Source organism: Mustela nigripes, chromosome 10 (assembly GCF_022355385.1).
Source record: "Mustela nigripes isolate SB6536 chromosome 10, MUSNIG.SB6536, whole genome shotgun sequence".
Lineage (NCBI taxonomy): Eukaryota > Metazoa > Chordata > Mammalia > Carnivora > Mustelidae > Mustela > Mustela nigripes.
Window position 1 is genome coordinate 5,109,069 of NC_081566.1, and position 26,299 is coordinate 5,135,367.

General features: G+C 43.6%; 1 protein-coding gene across 6 annotated transcripts in view; it reads right to left on the reverse strand.

Annotated features, from left to right (window-relative positions):
• Positions 1 to 223: 223 nt before the first annotated feature.
• The window catches only part of POU2F1 (POU class 2 homeobox 1), a 173,218-nt gene continuing 147,142 nt past the window's right edge, over positions 224 to 26,299 (reverse strand). For 4 of the 6 annotated variants that reach the window (XM_059412471.1, XM_059412475.1, XM_059412473.1 and 1 more), the window contains exons 10-16: positions 21,862 to 22,003; positions 20,741 to 20,886; positions 19,322 to 19,501; positions 17,365 to 17,482; positions 4,972 to 5,317; positions 4,296 to 4,384; positions 224 to 1,172 (exon numbers count right to left, since the gene is read on the reverse strand). In XM_059412471.1, the coding sequence (XP_059268454.1) occupies positions 859 to 1,172; positions 4,296 to 4,384; positions 4,972 to 5,317; positions 17,365 to 17,482; positions 19,322 to 19,501; positions 20,741 to 20,886; positions 21,862 to 22,003 (1,335 nt within the window). In that variant the 3' untranslated portion in view covers positions 224 to 858. The remainder of the gene's footprint in view (positions 1,173 to 4,295; positions 4,385 to 4,971; positions 5,318 to 17,364; positions 17,483 to 19,321; positions 19,502 to 20,740; positions 20,887 to 21,861; positions 22,004 to 26,299) is intronic. The other 2 variants (XM_059412472.1, XM_059412474.1) reach the window with 1 other exon arrangement.

A 26,299-nucleotide genomic window follows, 5' to 3' on the forward strand; every position in this document is an offset into this window, starting at 1 on the left:
GGGGGGGGGGGGGCGTGTGTGGAGTGGGCGTGTTTGCACACACTGCCTTCAGCTTCTGCACCAAGCCTCTTGCATAAGTGGCAAAAGAAAATAATTTTCTAGCACCTCTGTAAGAGTCATCAAGGATAAGGAAACCAGCAAGAACATTCCCCGCAGTTAAGAACGTAAGTCTCCCTTACCCCCAAACCCACCCTCCCCACAGTGTGGGAGCTCACTGAAATAGGATCCAGGAGCAAGAGATAAACATGTCCAAACTATATATATATATATAAAAAACAATAACAACAACAACAATAATAATAGAGATACAGTAATACAGGCCTGCCTAAATTGTACCAGTTAAGAAAGGAACCCCCAACACAATTGATACGATTATAAACACCTTGTTATGACTTAATGGCCTGTACAACAGACCCATAAAAATGATTTTTTTTTAAGAAAAAAAGAAATTTAGACAAACAAGAAATCCCCTTCCTATATTGGAATTGGTAACCCACCTTAACTTGTCATCATGACTGCTGGAAATGATAAGTAGTCCTTTCACTTCTTTTTTTGTTTGTTTGTTTTTGATTTTTTGTTTCTGCTTTTTTTTTTTTTTTTTTAACTTTTTGGTTAGAAAGTTCTCCAATCCATGAAGCAATCCTGAAAAGACAGTGTTTTATTACAAAATTAGGCAAATGTTGTCCTTTCTCCATCCTTTGTTTCTGGTATGCGTTTTTCTCCTCCTCTCCCTCCTCTCCCTTGCTGCGGAAACATGGCAAGAGGAAGCCAATCACATTTTTCAGTCTCAGCCTGGCCGGCAGCCCATCGTGCCGCGAGTGGGCAAGGCTGGTGGCAGCCCCGTGCAGCCCAGCCGGCTCACTGTGCCTTGGAGGCGGTGGTGGTGGTGGCGGCGGCGGCCCCGCTGGCGGAGGCCACTGTGAAGAGAGAGTTCTGGATGGACTCTGTGGAGGTGGAGGTGGCGTGAAGGCTGGCTACAGGTCCAGAGTTCCCTGCGGAGGCTGCGGCGGCAGAGACCAAGCTCACGGGGTTGCTGGTGAGCAGAGAGAGGTTCTGAGGGTTCAGGAACAGGGGGGCAGTCACGATGTTGGGGGCTCCGCCTGCATTGGCAAAGACCAGGTTCCCAGTGGCATCCAGTGACGTTATTGGAAGGGAGCCACCAGAGGCAAGAGCTACAGACAAAACCCCCACAAACAGGCAGAAAGGAGAACGTTAAGACCATTCTGGAGAAGCCAAAGTAGCACATCTAATGTAGTCTTCCCACAACCTCGGTGGAAAAGGGCAACCCTTTATTGACTTTCTATCTTAATCCCAGCGCTCTCCTGCCACCAGCTGAAGCGCATCTGTAATTCTGGAAGAGCCTGAACTGCTGTATTTGAACGAATGGGCGCAAGCAGCACAGGTGGGGGGGCCAGGAACGAGCAAAGCCGAGCTGCCAGGCCGTCTCGGGGCCTCAACTTCCTAGAGGACCTCGCCCTCCGAGGAGTACTAATATTAAGTCTGATAATTTCATCTTTAATGAAGAGTGCTGATTTTACACTTTGATTCAAAAGGCAAACTAGGTACAGTGACTGGGGCATTAAGATATAATTTGCTTTTAGCCAACTGGCATTATTCATAAATCTGAGCACTTAAAAAAAAAAAAAAAAGATGAAAACCATCTTTCCAAATGACTTTAGTGCTAAAATCATTATCTATAACCAAATAAAGTGGCAGGTGCGGCTGGTGCTGCCCTTGCTGAGGCATCACGTCGGACTCCCAGGACTCCTACGGAGGAGGAGGAGGACGACGCAGAGAGGGAGGGGTGAGGACAGCACAGGCGGAGGTGGCCTAAGGGGCTCACTAAGGTTAGGACTTGCTCTCATGAGGGAGAATCTCTCTGCGATGCTGTCACTTCTGTCCCCACAGAAGGTATCACCGGACTTCTAAATAATTGGGCACTCTCAATTTAATCCCTTCTTCTGCGATCTGACAACCCGCCATGGCCCTCCCACCCATATAACCACATTTGCACGTGAAGATCTGAGGGGTTTTCTAATGGCACTAAAAATCCGGTTCATTTCTAACAGAATACATAAAGCAAGCTAGGGGGACTGAAGGGAAAGTCTCTGACTCTGGACATGGCATACAAAAATCAAGTTTAGGGGCACCTGGGTGGCTCAGTGGGTTAAGCCTCTGCCTTTGGCTCAGGTCATGGTCTCAGGGTCCTGGGATTGAGCCCCCCATCGGGCTCTCTGCTAGGCAGGGAGCCTGCCTCCTCCCCCTCTCTGTCTGCCTCTCTGCCTACTTGTGATCTCTGTCTGTCAAATAAATAAAATCTTTAAAACAAAACAAAACAAAAAACAAGAAAAAACAACAACAAAATGATTAACAAGACTTGGTGTAGCCTGATGTTTTCTGAGGTTCTAGGCTTCTAGTCATCGAACAGTTGCAGAGCTTCCCAGAAAGTACTCGTTCTAATCTCAGCTGGGCCCTGCAGAAGGCATTTGCCTTTGTGGCATCACTAGAGCCCAGAGGTACACCCTCACGCAAGAGGAAAAGTAATTTATCACAAATCTTATGCCAGAAAGAAATCCTCATATCAAAAAGTTTACAGCCCTAACCATCAATTTTACATACGATTTAGTCAATGAGAAACCCAATATAACGTAAGCCAACTGTCACGTAACGATTAATAAGAAATACGGATTTGGTCATTCAGTCACCTGAGTGACCAAATTAGTAATTCTTAGGTAGATCGAGTCGACATCCACAGCTCCTGAGAACGCTTCAGAGCCAGAAAGGTGGAATGGGTATCTTAGTATCAGGGACGGTGGCTTTTAGACCCCACCCAAGGGCAGGGACTGGCTGCCCCAAGACAAACGACGTGACCACAGGGTCGGAACTTGCAGTCCCACCCCCAGCCTCTCGGGATGGGAGAGGGGACGGGGCCTGACTCCGCCAAGGGCCAGGGACTTCATGGATCATGACAGTCATGAAGCCTCTGTTAAAACCCAAGAGGACAGCTTTGGGTCTTTTTTGGAGAGCTTCCCCTCTGGGAGAACCAGGAAACTTCTACCCGCCACTGAGCCAGGCCCCAAGCTTCCCCTGGACAAAGAGTCCTCAGGCTGGCACCCCATCTGCTGCGCCTTCCCCTCTGGCTGCGGACCTGGCCCTTCCTCGTGCCCTTTCACAAGCTGCTGAGCGTTAAGCAACGGCTTCCCTGAGCTCTGCGAGCGGAGCACGAGACGCAGCCTAAGGAGGAGACTGCGGGGCCCTTGGATCTGTGACTGGTCAGAAGGCCCCGGGAAGCGCCGGGGCCTGCGACCGCGGTCTGAAGGGCTGGACCCCAAGCCGGGATGTCGGGCGCTGCCTCTAGGGAGACGGTATCGGAGTCCACTTGAACTCTCCGACACCTTGCTGGTATGAGACAGCTGCTCGCCGCTGGGGGTGGGGAGGGCACGGTGGCTGGAGCTGGGTCTAGGAACCCTAGAAAGTGACCGAGGTCACGTCTTAGATGTGTCCGTCCCTCCCACTCACTACCGCAGACTGCAGACCCCATTCGGGAAACACTGGTCGGACTTGAGGTTGGCTAACAGCTTCTGTTTGGCCCCAGGAACTCTCATTTAAGTACAAAACATTTGAATCTTAAGAAAAAAATTCTCTGATTAATACACTGATGTCTCCGGTTGTCCTCCTGAATCCCCTAACAGCATCTTCAGACACAAAGCTCCGAAGCCAAATAAGCAAAACCCTTCCCGTCTGGAAGGAGCGGCTCCCGCCTGGACAGCACGGAGGCCGAAGGCGACCCGCGGGCCTCGACAGGAGACCGTCCAAGGGCCTGCGCGGGCTGTGCTGGCGGGGACGGGCGAGGGACGGAACCGAACCACGGCAAGTGCGCCCGGAGTCCGCAGAACCGGCTTCAAAGTTAACTCACTCCGGGACCACCTCCTACAGCCGCTCTTAGGGGCGCGGCGGGGACTGGAGACTGTCTCTGGGTCAAGTCTGCCTGGGATGGGTCCTGGTTGTCTACTTAGGTCAGTCTGTCAGGGGGGGATTCTGCCTCCACGTCTGCTCACCTAAGGAGACAAACAGCAGCACGGAGTCCTCGTTTCTTAGACACTCCCTGTTCTTACACACGACCCCTATACCGCGTGCGGAAAAAAAGCTTTTCTACAAGGACGTTTTCTTGGTCGTGGGGTTCATGGGCATCACCAACCCAGCCCTCCCGCCACCTTCGCCCGAGCACAGCAGACCCCCCGGTTAACAAGCGCGCGCGCGAAAGCAGAGCGCCGCGAGGGGGACGGTCCACTGACCTTGAATGGTCGCCAGTGTGCTGTTGCTCATGAGGGCCGGGCTGAGGGCGCCGCCCAGGGTCCCTGGGTTGAGGCTGAGTAAGGCACCTCTGCAAGGTCAAAAGAGGGGCCACTCGTTACACGGCGCGGCTGCCGGGCTGAGCTCCCGCCGGAGGGCAAGGGCAAGGGCACCGGGGCTCGGAGGTCAAGGACGTCTCTGTCACCCTCCGTGCGGGACCAGGGCTTGCCTCGTGCTTTCCGGCTGCTCCCGGCACGCAGCCAAATAAGGACATGAAGCCCCCCCCCCCCCCCCGACCTAAAACCCGCGGTTCTGGTGACTCTTCTTTCAAGGACTGTCTCCCCTTTTCCAGAACAAAACACAGAAGTGCCAGAGAAAGGACCGCATTTCAAGCGACCCTTCCACGCTTGACAGTAAACCGGGGTCCCGTTGCTCGCTCGTGTGGGTCTGCGAAGCGGCCGGCGGCGGCGGGCAGCGCTCGCGCCACAGACCGGGGCCCCCTCCGGGCCCCACAGCGCGCGCCCCGTCCTCGTCCTCGTCGTCGCCAGGAAGCCCCGCCCCCCGCCCACGGCTTTAAGGAGAGTCGGGAGGCCCTGAGGGGGGTGGCGTCTCCCCAAGAGCGACCGCAGGGAGGGCCCCCAGCGGCTGCGGGACGCGCCCGAGGCGGGCGCTGCTTACCCAGCTGCGAACTGCGAGGGCGCCATGAGGCCCGGGCTGAGGCCGGCGGCCGCGGCCATGGCGGCGAGGCTGGCGTTGGCCGGGAGCGGGGCGGCCCCCTGGAGGGCGGCGGCGGCCGCCGTCTGCAGCCCGGACGCGGTCACCATCACCTGGCTGGTCCCGAGGGGCGAGGACAACGTGGAGGTGGTCTGGGTCGTGCTGGTCTCGCTGGCGCTGGACGCCTCGGAGGTGGAGGCCGAGGCCGACGGGGAGGGGCTCAGCGCGGGGGAGGCGGCGGCGGCGGCGGCGGCGGGCGGCGCGGCGGCGATGACGGTGGCGGTGCTGCTGGGCGCGCTGTCCGTGCTGCCTGCGGGCGGGGGCAGAGCGCGCGAGAGCGTGAGTCCGGCCGCGCCCCGACCCCACGGTGACCGGTCACCGGCCGCCCGGTGGCCTCTCGCGGGGGTGTCCCTGCCACCCGTAGCGGCTCTGAGGAAACCGACGTGAGAACCCAAACCGCGATCCTCCTTTAGAGGCAAGAGCGACACGGCCGCCCCGCGCGCGGCGCCCAAGCCGTCCAGGCGGGACATCAGGAGGCAGCCGGCGGGGCGGGCCGGTCTGGGGAGGAAACGCGCGAGCGCCCCGGCCCCTGAGAAGCGGGTTCCATCGAAACTGCAGTGGCCTCTCTAGAAAAATCAGAACAAAACAGCGAAGGCGAGAACTAAAACTTGGGTGTTCCTCTGAAGTTCGGCGTCAACCACATCTGCGAACAGCGGGGAGCAGCTGCGGCGCGCCCAGAGGCCACGGAGCTGCTCTGCCTGAGATCAGCTCCCCCGCAGCCTGTCGGAAACATGTTCCCTGTCCCGGAGACAGTAGCATGCAGGGTATGATGAATCCCAGAAAAGAATGAAAAATGAAGCTCGAGGAAACTGTTATTTGAGAGATCATTACAAAAAGAATCAGGATGCCCAAACTTCTTTTTGTTGTAAGGAGAACAAACATTTGTATACAAACAACTAACGGACATTATAAATATAGTGCTGGAAACTAAAACACATTCACTGGAATTACTTAATGTTCGAGATCAATGTTGTCCAACAGAAACTTAAATAATTATGTAATTTAAAATTTTCTAGTGTTCCTACTGAAAATATTAAAAAGGAATAGGTTAAACTATTTCCACAATATTATCATTTTAACATTAAATCAGTCTCAAAACTTTTTTTTTTATATTAAGTCTTTGAAAATAGTGTGTGATTTGTATGTAATAGCACATCTCAATTAGAATTAGCCCCATTATATGTGCTTAAAAACCACAGGTGGCTAATGCCTGCCACGCTGGCCAACAGAGGTCTAAAATATGTCTAGAAGTTAGGCCTGTGGAGTCACAGAGGCAAGTGTGACGAAAAGAATACAGTCTCTCTGCCCAAAGCAGAAATGACTCATAAGGCAGTCATAGGATAGAAAACCTTCCATAAAGCAGATGCCAGCCGTCCCCAGTGAGCTGTAATTCTGATGCTATTTACAGAAGGCACTAGAGAAGAGGCCCTCTCTGTCAGTTCTCAGTAAATGCCACATAATCACAAACGTGGGCTGCCTACACCAGCTGGAACTGGTTCTAGGGTCTCCCCAACCATATATATGTATAAAGCAGAACCCCAGAGGTATTTTCTCAGGACAGAGAGCTCAAGAAGACAAAAAGCGCCTATAAATTTTCAGCGTAGTATTTCTGTGAGGTATAAAAGACTTGATACATTATAGAAGAACTAGACCAATCAAAATAAATATTTCAAACCCATAAATACATTGAAACAAAGACCTTATGTAAAAGATAACTTTTTGGTGATAAAATCTATCACTAAGCTAAAGAAGAAAGACTCTCTCTTAAAAAATTCAGTTCTGTCCTCCTAAAACCTATTTTTGAGCCTTCTGGTCTATACTAAGAACATCCAGAATTCGACTCTCCTCATTTTAGCTCTAAGGCAGTGTTTCTTTCACACGGCAAGGAGCTGGGAAGAAATCAGACATCTGTTTCGGTACTGAGTCTGCTCTTCCGGCCCCCACTCTGCTGCACAGAAGTGTTACGTGGTCTCAGTGAATCCCATAAACACCTCTTTCTTATTGCTTATCAAAAAGGGACCATGTATTCCTCTTTCCCCCTTCTCAAAAATAGATAAAATTGCCTCTTTATTGCTGTTTTCGCTAAATACAGCTACACCTGTATCATTAATCAGGCTCCGTTACTGTTTCAGTTCTAAATCTACCTGATCACTCTCTCCCTCTGAGCCCCTGATGTTGTGCTGGGTCCTACGTTGGGCAGGTTCACACTCTTCCACTTTTGACACCTGGAAGAACTGCCCCTGTTCTATCTAGAAAGGCAAATGTCTTTTCTCATTTATCTTTGTACTACTAGGAAATTTCAATGTACTTTCAATCTTTTCTTGATTAATTTCTCACCTTATCTACCCTGATCTACCCTTATCTATGGGTACTACTTCCCTTTCCAAGTGCTGAAACTGTAATTTCCATAAGATTTCTTATCTTGAGGTTAAAAACTTAAAATAGGATTTTTTTTCCCCACTCTCCATTTCCACTGCTTTCAGACAGACTATTCAGCATCACTCTCTTTAAATCCCCTATGTATACAAAGAAGGTCCCAGTCATCCTCAGCAGTGAAGTTAACCTGGGCTAGAAGATGACTCCAGAAACCACTCCCTGGTGTTTTTTTCTGGTTGTCATCCTTGAACCACATTCCAGGTATTTTCAATAACAATATGTCATGTGAGGGGCACCTGGGTGGCTCAGTGGGTTAAAGCCGCTGCCTTCGATCTCAGGGTCCTGGGATCGGTCCCCGAATCAGGCTCTCTACTCAGTGGGGAGCCTGCTTCCCCCTCTCTCTCTGCCTGCCTCTCTGCCTACCTGTGATCTGTCAAGTAAATAGTAAAATCTTAAAAAAAAGAATATGTCATGTGAGCACTTGTAATTTTCAAATAAATTCTCCTACCTAGTGAATCACATTTTATTTTTTTAATTGGATTTCATTTTATTTTGAAGATTGATTTGAGAGAGTGAGTGTACAAGCAGGGGGAGTGGCAGGCAGAGAGAGAGAAGCAAACCCCCCTCTGAGTAGGAAGCCCAGCATGGATCTTGATCTCAGGATGTTGGGATCATGACCTGAGCTGAAGGCAGACACCCAACTGACTGAGTGGCCCAGGTGCCCTAGTGAATCACATTTTAATCAACATTTTATGACCTTATATTCTTGGCAACACAGTTACTTGGGCTACTTTGACCAGAGAACTGATGTTTGCTCAGCTTCAATGTCCTCAACCACAAAATAAGATGCCATCACCCACCTAGAAGGTTAGTGGGAAGTTCCGTGCAAGGATATATAGCATTAGGCACATCCTCTCACTTCCTGCCTCATCTTTGTTTTTTTAGAAAGTACATTTTTGAGATATAATTTAAACGTAAGAGTCAATGGTTTCTCATATATTTACAAAGTTGTACAATTACCACCCACTGCACCGGGTTTATGACCAGATCGCCTGTGGCTCTTCGTAGTCACACCCCTCTCTGCCCACGGCCCTCCTCCTCATCTGCTTTTCTCTACAGATTTACCTTTTCAGGACACTTGATGGAAATGGACTTGTATGATTTGTAATCATTTTCATCTGGCTTCTGTCAGCACACTGTTTTCAAGGTTCATCCATGTTGTAGTGCAAATCAGTACCTCCTTTTCCTGGCTGGAAAGTACTCCAGCGCATGGGCAGACCACACCGTGTTGAGGGCTTCACCAGCTGACTGGCACTGCCTGGGTTCCCGGTATTTGGTTATTACGAAGAACGCTGCTAGGCTCATCTGTACCAAGGTTTTTGCATGGCCACGCTTTCATTTCTCTTGCGGACTTACCAGGCCAAATGATAAGTTTACATTTAACTTTTAAAGACACCGCCCAAGTGTTTTCCAAAATGGCTACATCACACTTCACACTACCCCAGCGATGCAGGACGGTTCCTGGCCAGCAACTATTATTTTTGGTCTTTTTGATGACAGCAATTATACAGTGAGTATGAAATTTTATCTATGGTTTTAATTTGCAATTCTCTAATGAGTTACAAGGCTGAGCATCTTTTTAAGGTGCTTGTTAGTCATTTCCATATGTTCTTTGGCATTATATATATATTAGAATTTTTCCCTTTTTAAAAATGAGGTTGTTTATATTTTTACTACTTAACCGTAAGTTATTTACATGCTCTAGACACAGTTCCTTTATCAGATACATGATTTACAATGTTTTCTCCAAGGCTGTGGGTGTCTTTTCATTTGCTTAAAATGTTTCCTGAAGTACAAGATTCTGCTTTTGATAAATTCCAATTTATTATTTTTTTTCTTCTATGGATTGTGTTTGGTGTTGTATCTACAAACTCTTTGCCTAACCCGAGGTCATGAAGATTTTCTCCTGTTTTCTAAAAATTTTATTTCTTAAATTTAGGCCTTTGATCCCTTCGGCTTCTTAATTTCCATGCATGGTATCAGGAAAGGACCTGAATTCATCTTCCTGAATACAGACATCCGGTTTCTCAGAACTATATAGTAAAGAGTATCTTTTTGCTACTGAATTGCCTCAGTACCTCTGTCAAAAGTCAGCAGAGCCTAAATTTAAAGGTTTGTTTCTGGACTCTCAATTCTGTTCCGTTAATCTATTGTCTGTCTTCACGCTGGCCACATACTGTTTTCATGACATAGCTTTACACCATGCTCTGAAATCAGGATATTTAAGTCCTCCAGCTTCATTCTTTTTCAAAATTGTTTTGGCTATTCTGGGTCCCTTCCATATATATTTAGGATGAGCTTATCATAATTACTGCAAGAAAATTGCTAGAATTTTTACTATAATTGTACTGAATCTATAGATCAATTCAGAGAATACTGTCATCTTAAAAATATTGAGTCTTCTAAACCATGAACATGGAATATCTCCATTATTTAGACATTCTTTAATTTCTCTCAGCAAACTGCAGTTTTCACTGTATAAGTCTTACACTTCTTTTGTTAGATTTATTCCCAAGTATTTTATTCTTTTTGAAGCTATTGTGAATAAAATTATTTTTGTAGTTTTATTTTCGTACACGCTCACTGATAGCATGTACAAATGCAATGGACTCTTACATGCTGATCTTGTATCCTGCAACAACACGAAATTCATTTATTCATCCTAATAGTTTTTTTGGTATGTGGACTCCTTGGGACTTTTATATATACAGAATAATGCAAACAGAGTTTAACTTTTCCTCTTTCAAACTGGATGTTTTTCATTTTCCCCCTTTGTTAAACTGGCTCTAACCTCCTAGTACAATGTTAATTCGTCGACAAGAGCTCACTTTGTTCCTAGTTTTATGGGGAAAGCATTCAGTCTTTCACCATGAAGTATGCTGTTAGCGGTAGGTTTTTAATAGATACTCTTTATTCTTTATCTGGTGAGGAAGTTCTCTTTTATTCCAGGTTTTTATTATGAATGGGTGTTGGATTTTGTCAAGTGCTTTTCCTGTATCTGCTGAGATGATACTGTGGTTCTGGTCCTTTCTTTTGCTGCCGTGGTGTAGTACATTATCTGATGTTATTATTAAACCAACCTTACATTCCCGAGATTAGGCCCTCTTGGTGGTGATGAATAATCTTTTCTGCACATTAATGGATTTGGTTTGCTAAAATTTGCTGAGTGTTTTTTGGTATATTTTCATAAGGGATATGGGCCTATACTTTCTGTGTGTGTGTGAAATCTCTGTCTGGCTTTAGTAACAAGGTAATATTGGCTTCATACAATGAGCTGTCCTTCCTGTCTTCTGGAAGAGAGAGCTGAAGATTAACTTTATTTCTTCTTTAAATATCTGACAGAATTCATTGCTAAAGCCATCTGGGCCTAAACTTTTCTTTTTGGAAAGCCTTTACATTAATGATTCATTTACTTTGCTTGCTTTAAGTTTATTTAAGTTTTCTTTCTTTCTTTTTTTTTTTTTGAATGAGTTTGGATAATCTGTGTCTTTCTCAGAATTTATCCATTTCATCTAAATTGCCTTAATTTTGGGGGCATAAAGTTGTTCATAATACTCCAGTATGCCACATAAAGCACCAATTCCATTCCTAAATATATACCCAAGAGAACTGAAAACATGTCCACATAAAAACCTACATATACATGCTCACAGCAGCAATGTTCAAAATGGCCAAAAACAGAAAGCAACTCAAATGTCCATCAATTGATAAATGATAAACAAAATCTGTTATATCCACACACTTAAATATCACAAAACCAGAAGAAAGGAATGAAGTACTGGTATTCTGTAAGACGATAAACCTTGGAAAATGTTATACACTAAACAGAAAAAGCCAAACACACACCAAATAATACATTATTCTACTTGTATGAAATGTCCTTAACAAGCATATCCGTGGAGACAAAGCAGACCAGCCAGGACTAGGGTGAGGAGTCCATGGGGAAGGACTGCTAATGGGTATGGGGTTGCCCAGGATTCATTATGGAACAACGTTTTGGGAAGAAAATTGGGGCAGAGCATGTTTAGTTGAGATTATTGAAGGCTGTCGAATTTTCATCTTTGAGACACATCCGCACATGTCTTTCTGGAGTAATACACCCACGAGCATTCCTCTGTCTCTTCTAGGAAAGCTCACCAGAGAGCGGTCACGTGCCAAGCACTATGCTAAATACTGGGAAAATAAAAGCGACTGTGTCAATAAGACTAGATTTCTCTTAGAAGATGGTAAACTGAGGATATGGTTCTTTGCTCTTCATTTCTAAAATCCTATTCCAAATGATGGTGAAGAAAAAAGGAAGTAAGAGTTCTGGGGACAGATATCAGAGGACTTGAGATTTTGATAGACTCGCAAATAAGAGGTTGAAATTTGGTGTAGGGAAACCAACTGGAGTCCAGCAGTGAGAATTACTCACGTCAGCAGAGCCCTGAGGAGATTCCAAGCTCAGAGTTGTCAGAGAAAGAGAATTACAATAGAAGGGAATGACTTTATTCTGAAGAGAACTTTCTGTATAGTCCTGACTTTTGAAACCTATGTTTCATGATATGCTATTAGCTTATATACTTACAAAACCCCCACAAGGATGAGAGGAAGAACACCAATATTGAGTATCAATATTGGAATTTCACATGAATAATGTAGCTACACTGAAGAGAACAGAGAAATAACCAACCCAAACAGCTACACAGTCTCTGGATCACGTGCCTTCAGGCTAAAGGCAAGAACCCTAAACAACCAGGGAACTCGACTCAGGGGGCTCTCCGTTTAGAGGCGTGGACTGGCCATTCTGAAACCACTCTGTTTTCACTACAGGACCCAGCAATCCGGTCACGATACTCCTCTTACTGTGGGAGCCAGGCTGCTCCCTCACCGTGAAGGCAGTTAACTTGGAAAACGGACAGAAAGGAGTAAACTCTAGGGTGCCGGACTGGAACTGGAGCTCTCAGTATGAACTCATGGATCTGAATAAAAGTAGTTAAAGTGCACACAGCTATGTACGGATCTATGTATAAAAATAAATTTACATGTGTCGGTCTAAGCACACATACGAAGGCACGCATATGCACACGTGTACCTATTTCTATTGAGATGCCCTAGCAGCAATGACCGCATAGTATCAATGATGCATCTAGATCCTGGCATCTGCATACCTTCCCTCACTAAAAAGAACTAGGGATCCTTGAAGAAATGGCTGATTCCAGGCCTGGTGCAGAGAACCTTCAGGATGAGGCTGAACATCTTGTACCAAAGAATTAAGAAAGCAAAGAATGAGGGACATGTCGAAAAAGCACAGGAGCTACCGCCAAGGGGCTCCCACTGGCAAAATGAAAAAGAGTTTGAACACTAAAATAAAAAGTAATAGTAGGATTCTAACCTACTGAATATGGAAAGAACGTCTGAGTCCATACTGATACAGACAGATAAATAGGGGAAAAGGAAAAGTGGATCCTTACGGTTGAAAGGCAACTAATGAATGTAGAAGAAATAACAATTACTTGAGAATCACAGTAAGAGATCCATGCAAAAACTATCAATGGACACTAGTGGGCAAAGGTGTGAAGAAATTCCCCATTTACTGCTGTAGAGTCAAACAGTAACGACATGATGGAAAAGCCTGACAGAAACCACCTTCATCAGACCGTCAAAGTCGGTGCCACCCGGAGTGGGACTGATCAACAGCATGTGCGTCCACACCAGGCACCAAGCAGGACTCAACATCACTTCTGCGGTCTTCTTGCCCAAACTGCATAATCTGCATCTGATCACGAGGAAACGTCAGACACAACATCTACAAAATAAATAGCTACATTCTTCAGAAAATCAATTTCCTAAAATACAAAGAAAGACTCATACTGTCCCCAGTTTAAGAAGACTGAAGAGACACAGCAACTGAATGCAATGCATGATTTAAGATGTTTTCCTCTAAGAGGCATCATTGGCACGTCTGGCAAAACATGAATGTGAATTGTTTACTAGATAGAGGACTGAGTCAATGTTAAGTTCCTGATATTTATTCATTCATTCATTCATTCATTCATTCATTCATTCGTTTGTTTGTTTGACAGATGGAGATCACAAGTAGGCAGAGAGGCAGGCAGAGAGAGAGAGAGGAGGAACAGCTCCCTGTGGAGCAGACAGCCTGATGTGGGGCTTGATCCCAGGACCCTGGGATCATGGCCTGAGCTGAAGGCAGAGGCTTTAACCCACTGAGCCACCCAGGCGCCCGAAGTTCCTGATTTTTGATCATTGTATTCTCACTAGATGTGGTAATGTCTTGAAGTAGGGATAAAGTAGCATATCCATTAATTTGATCTTCAAATAGTTCAGAAAAACATCACATACATAGCAAGTGAAAGAGAAAAAGGAAAGAAAAAGCAAATATGGCAAGATTTTCCCATACAGAGAATCTAAGGGAAGAGATGTGGGATTTCTCTTAACTATTCTTGTAACTTTTCTGTAAACCTGAAATTACATAAAAGTAAAGGTCCTAAATGGCTTTGCCCAGGTTTACGACACAGTATTATAAAACCAGGAAGATTAAAATGTTAAGGGGAAAATAAATCACCTACAGTTTTAAATAATTCAGTTGGTTGGGCAACTGCCTTTAGCTCAGGTCATGATCCTGGAGTCTCGCATCAGGCTCCCTGCTCAGCAGGGAGTCTGCTTCTCCCTCTGATACTCTCCCTTCTCATACTCTCTCTCTCTTAAATAAATAAATTCTTTTTTTTTTAAGATTTTATTTTATTTATTTATTTGACAGAGAGAAATCACAAGTAGATGGAGAGGCAGGCAGAGAGAGAAGAGGAAGCAGGCTCCCCACTGAGCAGAGAGCCCGATGCGGAACTCGATCCCAGGACCCTGAGATCATGACCTGAGCCGAAGGCAGCAGCTTAACCCACTGAGCCACCCAGGCGCCCTTATATAAATAAAATCTTAAAAAAAAAAAAAAAGGTCCTCATTGTAGCATTATTTATAATAGTGAAAACTTCATTCCTTTAATAATTAGTTTATAGTTACTGAGTATCTTATATTAGCATATAAGATACGGAGTATATTACATTATCTTATATTCTAGGTGGTGTGCTTGACACAAAGGATATAATATTGAACAAACAAGACCAGTTATGCGGTTCGGAGACTGAGGCGTTTCTTGGGACTCAAACGGAAAAAGCTGGTCATTCTAGGTAGAACTCAGCCATGATGGCACTTAAATGGAAATGTTTACGAAGTTCTAATACAAACATTTAATAAAATAAGGGCAAATCAAAAGTAGAAATGTAAAAACTATTAACAGGGGATAGTACTTATTGTAAGATCAGAAGTAAAAAAAGTACACACTGAACACTATTAGAACTGTACATATGTACATAAAAGATTTAAAGGCAAATATAAATAGCTCATTGTGATTATTTTTCCCATTTGAGCTTCTGATAATGTTCAATTTTTTTAAGAACTGAAGGAAAAATTCATTCTAAAGAAGTTACCAACACTTCGATTTTTATTTTTTATTATTTTTTTTAAGTAGGCTCCACAGGAGGCTTGAACTCACGACTCTGAGATCAAGACCTGAGCTGAGATCAAGAGTCAATCGCTTAACCGACTGAGCCACCCAGCACCCCAGTTACCAACATTTTAGAAAACAGTTATAATTAAATGCACATAAATGGGCCAAGCAAGTGAGTTCAGGAAAATGTCATTGGTTAACTGGAACCATCAAAAACTGATAGGAAAGTTTTAGCTGTTTTCGGGATGTATATCTCCTAAAAATTACCTTCTGTTTCAGATTTTTGCCACATTTTTAGAAAATTTGCAAAGCTATCTGTTCTACCAAGTTCTAGTTGAACTACAAGGAATTGTTCTGCAAAAGATGGGTATTTTTAGTCCTAATAAAATATGATATAATTTTCTGGGAAGGAAAAGTTCAGTTTATAATTTAACAGAAGGCGGCAGGCAGGCTGATGGTGAGTTCCTTAAAGGCCAGAATTCCACATTCCTAATGCCCCAAACAACAGCGGCCAGTTGCCCCCAGTTTGCTCACGAAGCCGAAGTACTGAACACTGTCTACTGTACCCTCGCGCACACGGGGTTTCTTCCAATCTCCACTCCTAAGGCATCCGAAGACGGCCCCGATGAGGTGGGGATTGATGGGAGTTGTCATTTATGAACCTCCCTGTATTTTACTAAAAATTGAGCTTTTATCTATTTTGTGAAGGGAACGTTTAAAGCTTTCATCAAGTTTTCCAGGAGCTCTAAAACCCCAAAAAGGTCAAAATGTACTATTCTCGGGGCGCCTGGGTGGCTCAGTGGGTTAAAGCCTCTGCCTTCAGCTCAGGTCACGATCTCAGGGTCCTGGGATCGAGTCCCGCATCAGGCTCTCTGCTCAGCAGGGAGCCTGCTTCCTCCCCCCTCTCCCTCTGCCTGCCTCTCTGCCTACTTGTGATCTGTCTGTCAAATAAATAAATAAAATCTTAAAAAAAAAATACTATTCTAGGGTGCCAGGGTGGCTCAGTTTGTTAAGCAGCCGACTCTTGATCTCAGGGTCATGACTACGAGCCCTGCACTGGGTTCCGCTTTAAGCCTCCTTTTTAAAGAAGTGCTACTCTAAATAAGTAAACAAAATTATGAGATTTCCTAATGACTTAGAAATTTAATAACTATATAAAAGCCCAGTGAGATCATAGAACCAAAGAAGTGCTATAACAAACTTAAAACATGCGTGAAGACAATCAAATTCCTCAACTCTAGGTTAAATTCACGCTTGACTGTGAAATAGCACAAATCCATTCGAGGCTTTACTACTAGCAGTAATCAACCCGGTGAATAACTACAGAATATAGCACTAAAAAACTTCTGATGACAACGCTGTTTTGTTTTTTTTTTTTTAAAGATTTTATTTATTTATTTGACAGACAGAGATCACAAGTAGGCAGAGAGGCAGACAGAGAGAGAGGAGGAATTAGGCTCCCCGCTGAGCAGAGAGCCCGATGCGGGGCTTGATCCTAGGACCCTGAGATCATGACCTAAGCCGAAGCAGAGGCTTTAACCCATTGAGCCACCCAGGCGCCCCAACACTGAGTTATCTTAAAAGTACTTGGGAAATGTGCTATTTTAAAGGAGGCCAAAGGAAAAAAAATTATTTATTCATTTTATAGTCAATGTGTCAGGCACTAAACTAGACACTGAGACTGCAAAAAGAATATTTAGATCTTCTAAGAAGCGCAAAGTCTACTGGAAAAGACAAAAGTAGAAAATATAATCATTTATAATATAAGCAGGTGGAAAAGAACAGTTTCCTGGAAAAGCAAGAGTATTTCCAGAAAGAATCGATACCTATGCTGGGGTAGTTTCCCTGCTATCGGAGAGAAGTGCAGGCAGGGCTAAGGTTTCAGGCGGTGGGGATGTTTACAAAGGCACAGATGGAATCTTCCTGTGCACTGAGGGTGGAAGGGAAAAAAGACTAGCGGAGGACAAGATCCAGACTGGAAGTAACCTGCCGTGAATTGATGATGAACTTGGATGCTTTCCAGAATACAAAAAGCTGCAGCCACTGAAGGTTTTTAAGGAGTTACTTGAAAAAAAGTTGGGAGTTGTGAAAGGTAAGTCTGGAACAATGTAGAAGATAAGAGTAATGTGGGAAAGAACAAAAGAGATAAAAAAAAAAAACTTTACGTGAAAGTTATTTTTTCTGAAAAAATTAATTATGCCTCTTTTCTGGAGTTCAGGTTTTTATATAGGACTTTACAAAGAAGTGATACATATTTGTCGTTTAGAGCCTTAATTCGCAGTAGCGTTCACAATTCTCAGAGAGACCTGTCACAGGCCTGCCGCTGGTGCGCGAGCAGCACAGCCCGGCTGCCTTACCTGTCACGTTACCTGTAACAGAGAGGCTCGTCACTGCCGCGCTGGTCAGCGGGAGGACTGGATTGACCGTGAGGGTCGTGGCCGCGCTGCTCGTCACAAGGCTTGGTGTGGTTGCCACCTAGAGGTCAGAAATGGAAATATGCAAAAGCATTTTAAAAAAATCAGAAAATGTATACCAATACTGAAGATGTATTTTGCCTGTAACAATTTTTAAATTCCAGATAAAAAAGAATTAAAAGGGCCTAAGAGGGAATAATTTTATAATCATCTTTTGATCTTGGAATTGAGAAAATAGACATGTTCAAAGGCTGCTATTAGAAGTTGGTTTTCTTTCTGATAGGAAAAATGGCTTTGCCCAGGTTTTAAAAAGAAATAATTTAGAAATTCCTAAATTTCAATGATGGTGAGTCAGAATTACTCCAAGTAAATAAAAAATATTATACCAATTATCAACTTAATCTACACGAAAACTATTCAACAGGATCAGAGAATCAGGGAATCTTGGATTGCTTTTACTTTTGGTCAGGTGGAGACAAGTGTCTTGTTTTTGTTTTTAATGAAATGATATTATAGAAAGAATGTGAGGCAAATTTTTTAAAAGCTTGCAGTTTCTTTCTGAAATAACATAAAATACTTCTACAGTTTTGTAAGAAACACTGTCTTCCTTTCAGTAACAAATAGATCCAAAACACAAAATAGCCACCTACATAAAACAGGACCGTATCTAAAGACTATCTTTTTCATAACTACTATGTCAGGAACTTCATGATTAAAGCCCAACCACTCAACAACCACAGCTTTCCCTTAACAACCAGTATGTGCTCTTAATGATGACTTTAGTTTAAAAAGCAGTTTTCGAGTGATATTCAAATATAATAAGAACAAATTAATAAGGGAAGATCAAAAATCCAAACCCAACAATCTACTTCTCATCTGTGGAATTCTGGTTGGAAATATGGAGTCACATTTGCCATCATCCTTAAGATCAGGGGAGTACATGACCGCCGCATGTTCCCTCAGTTCTAGAATACTCTTCCAAAGCAATGCATTCAAGTTACTCAATGAGGTCAGCAAAGAACAGTCCCACATATGTTTGAGAGTGAAGACGTGAGATGGTTGAATTCATACCAGTTCAGAGCTAAAGGTTATATGGAATTCACTGTCACCTCTTCATGTAAGTTTAATAAACTGGATTTTAAAACCCAACATGAATATAGGGGCAACTGCGTGGCTTAGCCGATTAAGCATCCCACTCTTGATTTCGGCTTAGGGCGGTGAGACTGAGCCCTGCGTTGGATCCGTGCTGAGTGGGGAGTCTGCTTGAGAACTCCCACCCGCTCCCCCTCAAAACAAAACAAAGGAAGAACAACAAAACCCCAAGACCCAACATGAAGAAAAAGCAACTAAAGATTTTTTTTCAGGTCACTGGAACCCAGCAAATCTGCTCCCACAGTTCCAGAGTAACCTAATAAACTACATCAGAGAAGAGAATAATGAAGCAAGCCACCATGAAACAGGAAAAGATTAAAACTGCTCACTTTAAAAAAGAAAGATCACTAAGTTCTTGGCTTAATGACAACATGAGATTTAATTACTTTAGTATCATTTAATTTTTTTAAACCTCCGTCTTTTTTTTTTTTTTCAAGATTTTATTTAGTTATTTGTCAGAGAGAGAGAGAGAGAGAGAACACAAGAACGGGGAGAAGCAGGCTCCCCGCGGCGCAGGGCGTCTGATGTGGGACTTGATTATGACCTGAGCCGAAGGCAGACGCTCAACCAACTGAGCCACCCAGGTGTCCCACTTAATAACATTTAAAATATAAATTTACATACACTTACTCAACGTGAACATCTATATACAATAAAGTACTGTTAGGAAGTAAGTCAATTTCATAGATCATTTATAAAATTATATAAATCCGTCCTTGAGCTTGCGTCCTCTATTTTTTATCCTTACCAGTGAGGTCGGACTGGGGAAAATTGCTTTGATAGGTGAACTGCTGGTTCCACCACTGCTTGGTGGGTTGATTCTTTTTTCTTTCTGGCGACGGTTACAAAACCAAACACGAATCACTTCCTTTTCCATACTGAGCTGATCAGCAATCATGGTGATCTCTTCCGAGGTAGGCTTTTGATTCTAAAGGGGAAAAAAAAATCATCTTTTGGAATACCTTTTTATTATTTTAATTAAAAAAATTTTTTTGTGGGGGGGCAGCTTTTTAAACTACTGACATAAATAAACTAATGGGGAGCGACAAATCGGAGAATGAAGCTGGGATACCTATGACCATATTGGCTGGCTTTTAACGAAGAACTTCTACAGATAAACATTCTAATGAACATATATTTATTAAACTTATTCATATTAATTAAGAGTAAGTTATTCTTTTTTTTTTTTTTTAAAGATTTTATTTGTCAGAGAGAGAGAAAGAGAGAGAATACAAGCAGGGGAGCAACAGGCAGAGAGAGAAGCAGGCTCCCCACTGAGGAAGGAGCCCAACATGGGGCTCGATCCCAGGACCCTGGGATCATGACCTGAGCCGAAGGCAGATGCTTAACCAGTTGAGCCACCCAGTTATTCTTGAATAACTGCCCCAAGTTATTCTTGAATATATATATATATATATATTTTTTTTTTTTCTTAAGGGCTATCAATCTTGAATAAAATTATCAATTTTATTCGATTTATCATCAATACAACTTTGTTATCTCAGTAGGAATTTAAGAGCTTCTCATGCTTCAGGACATGCCTTCACCAGGACAGTGAGGCCTGCAATAAGCCTACTGGGCAGGAAGGGCGGGGATTCACAGATAAAGGGACTTCAGCCTAGGAAATCCAGTAACTTGACCAGTCACACGTCGAATGAATAAAGATTCCTGACTCAGTGTTCCTCCCGGCTTTTCTACATTAGGGAAGTCAAAATGTGACGGGAAGCTCAGACTGCGATACCCCTGGGGCAGTAACTAACAAACGAACAGGCCAACCCGCTCATGGCGATCCAAGGCCCGCAGCCTGCCGGTACCAAACGACTATTCCAGGCGCCCAGACACTAGTCACACCAAACCATCCGTGTGTCGCCGGATCTACCTTGAGGTGTTCCCTCCCTGGATGTCTTTGCTCTTGCGTTTCCTCTGCTTCCAGGGCTTCCCCCGCTCTCCCGGGGCAGCTGCTGCCTGTCCCACTGGGGCTCACATGGCTCGAGCCTGGGCTTTCCTGCACCCTGCACGCTGGTTCTGTTTCTGATGTTCAGTAACCGGCTTTGCCCACTGTTCTCCACTAGGTTACAGGACTGAGGCCGACAAGTCCGTCTTTTGTCACCTACAGCACCAAACATTACACAGACAATCATATGTACAAGAGAAGTAAAAACCTAACCTCCAAGAAACTCTTCTCTAAGGCCACACGGATGTTGGTCTCTATGCTGGTGCGTTTCTTCCTCCTGCGGTTCAAGCCTTCCATTCCCAGCCCTGGAGAATTCAGGGCACTTGGGCTGGAGAGACCTGAATCAGATGAGAGGTTCTCTGTAAGAAAGAAGAAAACACAGAAGTCAAGTTAGTGGAGCGTGATTCATGCACGTGATACATATATTAAGGACAACAAAACTGACAAAAATATGTTAAGTTAAAAGCAAGCACGGGAAGGTTTTCATAACCTACATTAAAACATCATTCTCTACCATAGATCTTTCTAAGTAAAGTTTAAACAAGGTTCGGGCACTTAATAGTCCAATGGCCCTGGTCATGTCACAGACATCTCTGCGTTTGTCTGCACTGGACAGAAAATGAGGTGTTCGCACCTGCAGAATTCAGTAAGACAGACTGCTCATGCTGAGGCCTCCCCCCGCACCTGCGGAACTCAGTAGGACTGCTCATGCTGAGGCCTCCCCCCGAGCTGTGGAAGCAGATCGTCCCAGGGTGGCTATGACAGGTCTGTCTTTTCCAAAGACCTGACTTTTGTTCATATCTACAGTGAGAACCACGGTCTAGAAGCTCTCTGTGGTTCCTTACGGCTCTCAGAGCCTATGATTCTGTGACTCAAAATCCAAATTTTCCAAAAGGAAATCTCAGTACAAAAGACCGAAGTTAAAACCAGCAGTGCAACTTTTTCTCTATGAAATATTACTAACAAAAGCAGAAATATGATCAATAGGAAGTTTACGATGATCCATCAAGGAAGAACCTATAAATCTGTTTTTCAAGCGTTATCTAAATACACAGGACTTCTTATCCTCTTGCTTCTACTATCCCTAACTCTGGTTCAAATACAAGAAATATTCCAAGGCTAAAAATCATTGTTCATTGTGTACTTTGTAATTACTAGAGCTAAGTGCATGACTCTCTGACTTACGGCGTCATAACTGACAATGACCCTTCCAACATGAGTGATTTTCGATGTTCTGAAGTACCAAGAATGCAACAGGAAACATAAACCCATGTGTAAACATCTGCTGCAAAATTCCACTGGACAGTGAGGAAGTGTCTTATACAGTCACTCACCTGCATCATTTAGCCACTTCTCCAAGAGTGGCTTTAGCTTGCACATGTTCTTAAAGCTGAGGTTCAAGGCTTCAAAGCGAGAGATGGTCGTTTGGCTGAAGTCATTTCCATACAGTTTACCCATAGCGAGCCCAACATCACCCTGCACGGTAATACAGAGCAGGAGGGGGAGAGGAAGAGAAGTAATTTGTCTCACTAATGTCCAAAGTCCTCACTCAACGGTGCTGCTGCAGAAACTGTTCTAAAGACTCAACAATCACTCCCTTTACCGGGTCCCACAAATGCATCCAACCTTGGGCCAAGCACAGCATTCAACAAGGAAGGTTACCAGGCCTGAATTATGACAGAATTTGTGACTCCGATTTTCTCTCTGTTTTGAGTCTCTTCTTGCTACCTCATGTAACAATCAAGCTATCAAATATTTCTAAGTTTCAAAAGACAGTGCTGATATCCTATCAAGCCCCTTAACTGATACAACCACAATGATTTAAATAATCCTTAAAGCCAGTTACCTGTGTGTCCTATAGAGTTAATAGATGTAAATGCTTAGATAACTTCAGGTCCTTCTGAACTAGCCAAACTTCCTGTAAATCACTGTAGAATCTAGAAATAAGGCCTCGCTCTCTCTGCACGTTCCTCCTGCCCCCCGTAAAGTATTTCTGGAAGCAGTGAGAAAAAATCTATTTTCCACCCTTAGTTTGGATTTCAAAGTTGGTTACAAAAACAGGTATCCTAAAAGACTACTTTTGTAACCATTATAGAGACAGAAATTCACAGTAGAGAGGTTTGACCCACTTAGTTAAACCTTCATGGGCACTGGAAACTTGGTAACCTTATAGCAATAGAACAATGATCCCCTGAATATATTACAAAAGATGTCTTTCTTTATAAGCCTATAACCTTTGAAATGTATACAGTGCTTTTCTTCCAGCTGAATCTCTCCTGTTAAAGCTGAAAAAAGCCGTTATCTTAGTAGTTATTTTATATACAGGTAATAGAAACTCATGGAGTTTAAATGATTCATGCTCTCATTTCAATTAGTTTAGTGGCAGGACAGAAAGGTAACATTTCTAGTCCTAAGTACTACACAGCCAATTCTACCATGCAACAGCCAACTCCCAACAACTGCAACCACACTTATTTTGAACTGAGATTATCCTAGTCGTTGGACACCCCCCAGCCCTCCCAATCCGATACTACACCATTTATTAGCACCTGCATCTAGGTGGTAGTTAAGGAAAGGAATAAAACCTTCCCCCCGCCCAAGATTTTATTTCTTTACTTGACACAGAGAGGGAACACAAGCAGGGGCAGTGGGAGAGAGCGAGCAGCAGACTTCCTACTGAGCAGGGAGCCCGATGAGGGACTCGATCCCAGGACCCTGAGATCATGACCTGAGCTGAAGGCAGATGTTTCACTGACTGCGCCATCCAGGGGGCCCCCCCAAAAACAAACATTCTTAAGAAAACTCCATTTTCTTACTGGTGCGCAACTTCTGATAAAAAGTTTAACAGAGGTATAGGTTTAAATGTTCAAACTAGGGGTGCCTAGGTGGCTCAGTGGGTTAAAGCCTCTGCCTTCGGCTCAGGTCATGATCTCAGGGTCCTGGGATCGAGCCCCACATTGGGCTCTCTACTCAGCGGGGAGCCTGCTTCCCCCTCTCTCTGTCTGCCTCTCTGCCTACTTGTGGTCTCTGTGTGTCAAATAAATAAATAAAATCTTTTAAAAATGTTCAAACTATATGATAAAACGAGGTAGAGAGAATATCAGAACTTCAACTGATGTGGCTACCTAAACTTGAATTAATTCAAATCAAATAAATTAAAAACTCAGTTCCTTATTAGCACTACTAGCTGTCTGTCAAACGCTCAGTAGCCACACGTGGATAATGGCTATTGTACTGAACACACAAATACAGAACATTCCCACCATCACAAAAAGTTTCATTGACAGCTTTGAACATACAATCTCTAAAAGCAGAAATGGACTGCTTATTGATTTCCTTCCAATTATAGTAAAACCGAAAGAACCAGGATGGTGTGAATGGGTATAACTGGTGTCCATTACATTTATATACAAATGTATCTGTAGAAACAGGTTTATCTATATTGGTATCATTATACATTTGTTAGATCTTACTTCAGTCAATCAATAAATATTCACTATAAACATGCTTTGTTTGTCACATATATGCAGGTCTGGGCCACTTTATTTGTTTAGATTATAGCTTTCTAGAAAGCTGCGCCAACTAAACCTTGCAATTCTCTGAGAAGAAGAGCTGCTGTAGTAGTCAGATGAAAATAAATGTCTTCTGACATCATATCTGCATAATTTGCTAAGAATTTCTCAAAAACTTCTGTAATATCTTTCTATGAAAAGTAACGCTATTGGTAAGTATACAAAAATAACACATCAAAAATCACATCACTATAAAAATAAATGTCTTTAATGGTGGCTACACATAGAGCCATGCCATCAACTATCCATGTGGGATTTATAATACAATTTTACTTCGTACTTTAAAAAATTTTTTAAAGATTTATTTATTTATTTATTTGAGAGAGAGCATGTGAGGCGGTGGGGCGGGGAGGTGGTTGTGCAGGTGAGGGAGAGAGAGTCCTAAGCCGATTCCACACTGAGTGCAGAGTCTGACATGGGGATCGATCTCATGACCCTGAGATCAATCCACCAAGTGAGGGAGCCTGACTCGGGGCTTGATCCCAGGACCATGAGACCATGACCTGAGCTGAAGTCAGGCATGGAACCACCTGAGACCGCCAGGAGCCCCTGATACTTTTTAAAAGAGCAAAGGCTGCAATTTGGAAATAATGAATCTACCACATGTGATAAAAGTGTTATACTCTGGTATGCCTCCCAACTATATAGTGACACCTACAGCAATCTTTTAACCAATTAAGTAAATAGAAAATTACTGTTTAGGGCATGCCTGGGAGGCTCAGGTAATGATCTCAGGGTCCTAGGATCAAGGCCAGTGTCGGGGGCGGGGGTCCTGTCAGCAGGGAATCTGCTTCTTTTTCTGCTCCTTCCTCCCTTCATGCTCTCTCTCGCATTTTCTCTCTCAAATAACTAAAATCTTAAAAAAACAAAAAAAAACAAAAAAAACTGCTGTTTAAAACACTTACTAACGTATTGTTTAAACTAACAACTACCCCTGTGTGTGTATATAAACAGGATACAAAGCAACCTTTGAAAAACTACAACTGGGATAGTGTGACTTAAAAATAAAGGTTGAGGGCACCTGGGTGGCTCAGTGGGTTAAGCCGCTGCCTTCAGCTCAGGTCATGATCTCAGGGTCCTGGGATCGAGTCCCGAATCGGACTCTCTGCTCAGCAGGGAGCCTGCTTCCCTCTCTCTCTCTCTGCCTGCTTCTCCATCTACTTGTGATCTCTGTCAAATAAATAAATAAAATATTTAAAAAATAAATAAATAAAATAAAGGTTGATTTTCCCATCCTGCACCAGTAATAGGTGCTGTAATCCACGCAGTTAAATTCTGCAAAATGCTGCCAGTGGTATGTCAAAGTCATTCTGAAAAATCAGTAAGAGTCATCCCAGATAACAGGATTAGCCAAAAAGCACCAAACCATAACGAAGCTCCTTTCCGTAAAAAGAAAGAGAAAGTTAAGAGAAGGAGAAACAACACTAGCAATGTTTTGGCTCAAATGCCACAGAAAGGCTAAACGCTATTTGGGTAAAAGTTAAAAAAAAATTTTTTTTTAAAGATTTATTTATTTGACAGAGATCACAAGCAGGCAGAGAGGCAGGCAGAGAGAGAGGAGGAAGCAGGCCCCTGCTGAGCAGAGAGCCCGATGCGGGGCTTGATCCCAGGACCCTGAGATCATGACCTGAGCCGAAGGCAGCAGCTTAACCTGCTGAGCCACCAAGGTGCTCCTAGCTTTCTTTTTTAAAAACAAGCCAGATTGTTAAGATATTTCAAAAGTACTGAACTCTATGAATTGTAATTTGTTTGCTCACAAAGATAACTACATTTTCTCTAAAACTGTATCTACTTAAAAAATCGTTTCAGGCTCCTAATATGTAATTAGTTTCTTTAAGCAAAAATAACTTACCAGAGAAATATAAGGAACAAAAAGTCTGCTCTTAAAAACACAGAGGAAAGAGGGATATCATCCCTGGTTTTTGATCTACCACAACAGCGCATACTTTACTTTCAACTGAAAATAATTTGGACAATGTTTAAGTAGTGGCTTAATCTTCACATGGTAATTATATTCTAAGAAAACAGCAGGTTTTTCCTGATTCCATAAAAACACCCAATCCTCTATACTTCGGCAACTGTTTTCCATCTAATGATCTCATATCATTTTACATAACTGCTATGCGGCTTAATTCTTTCCCTGCTTTCAAAGTATCATTTGTGACCCGTTCATCGGAGGTAACCGTGGTAGCACTTGGAA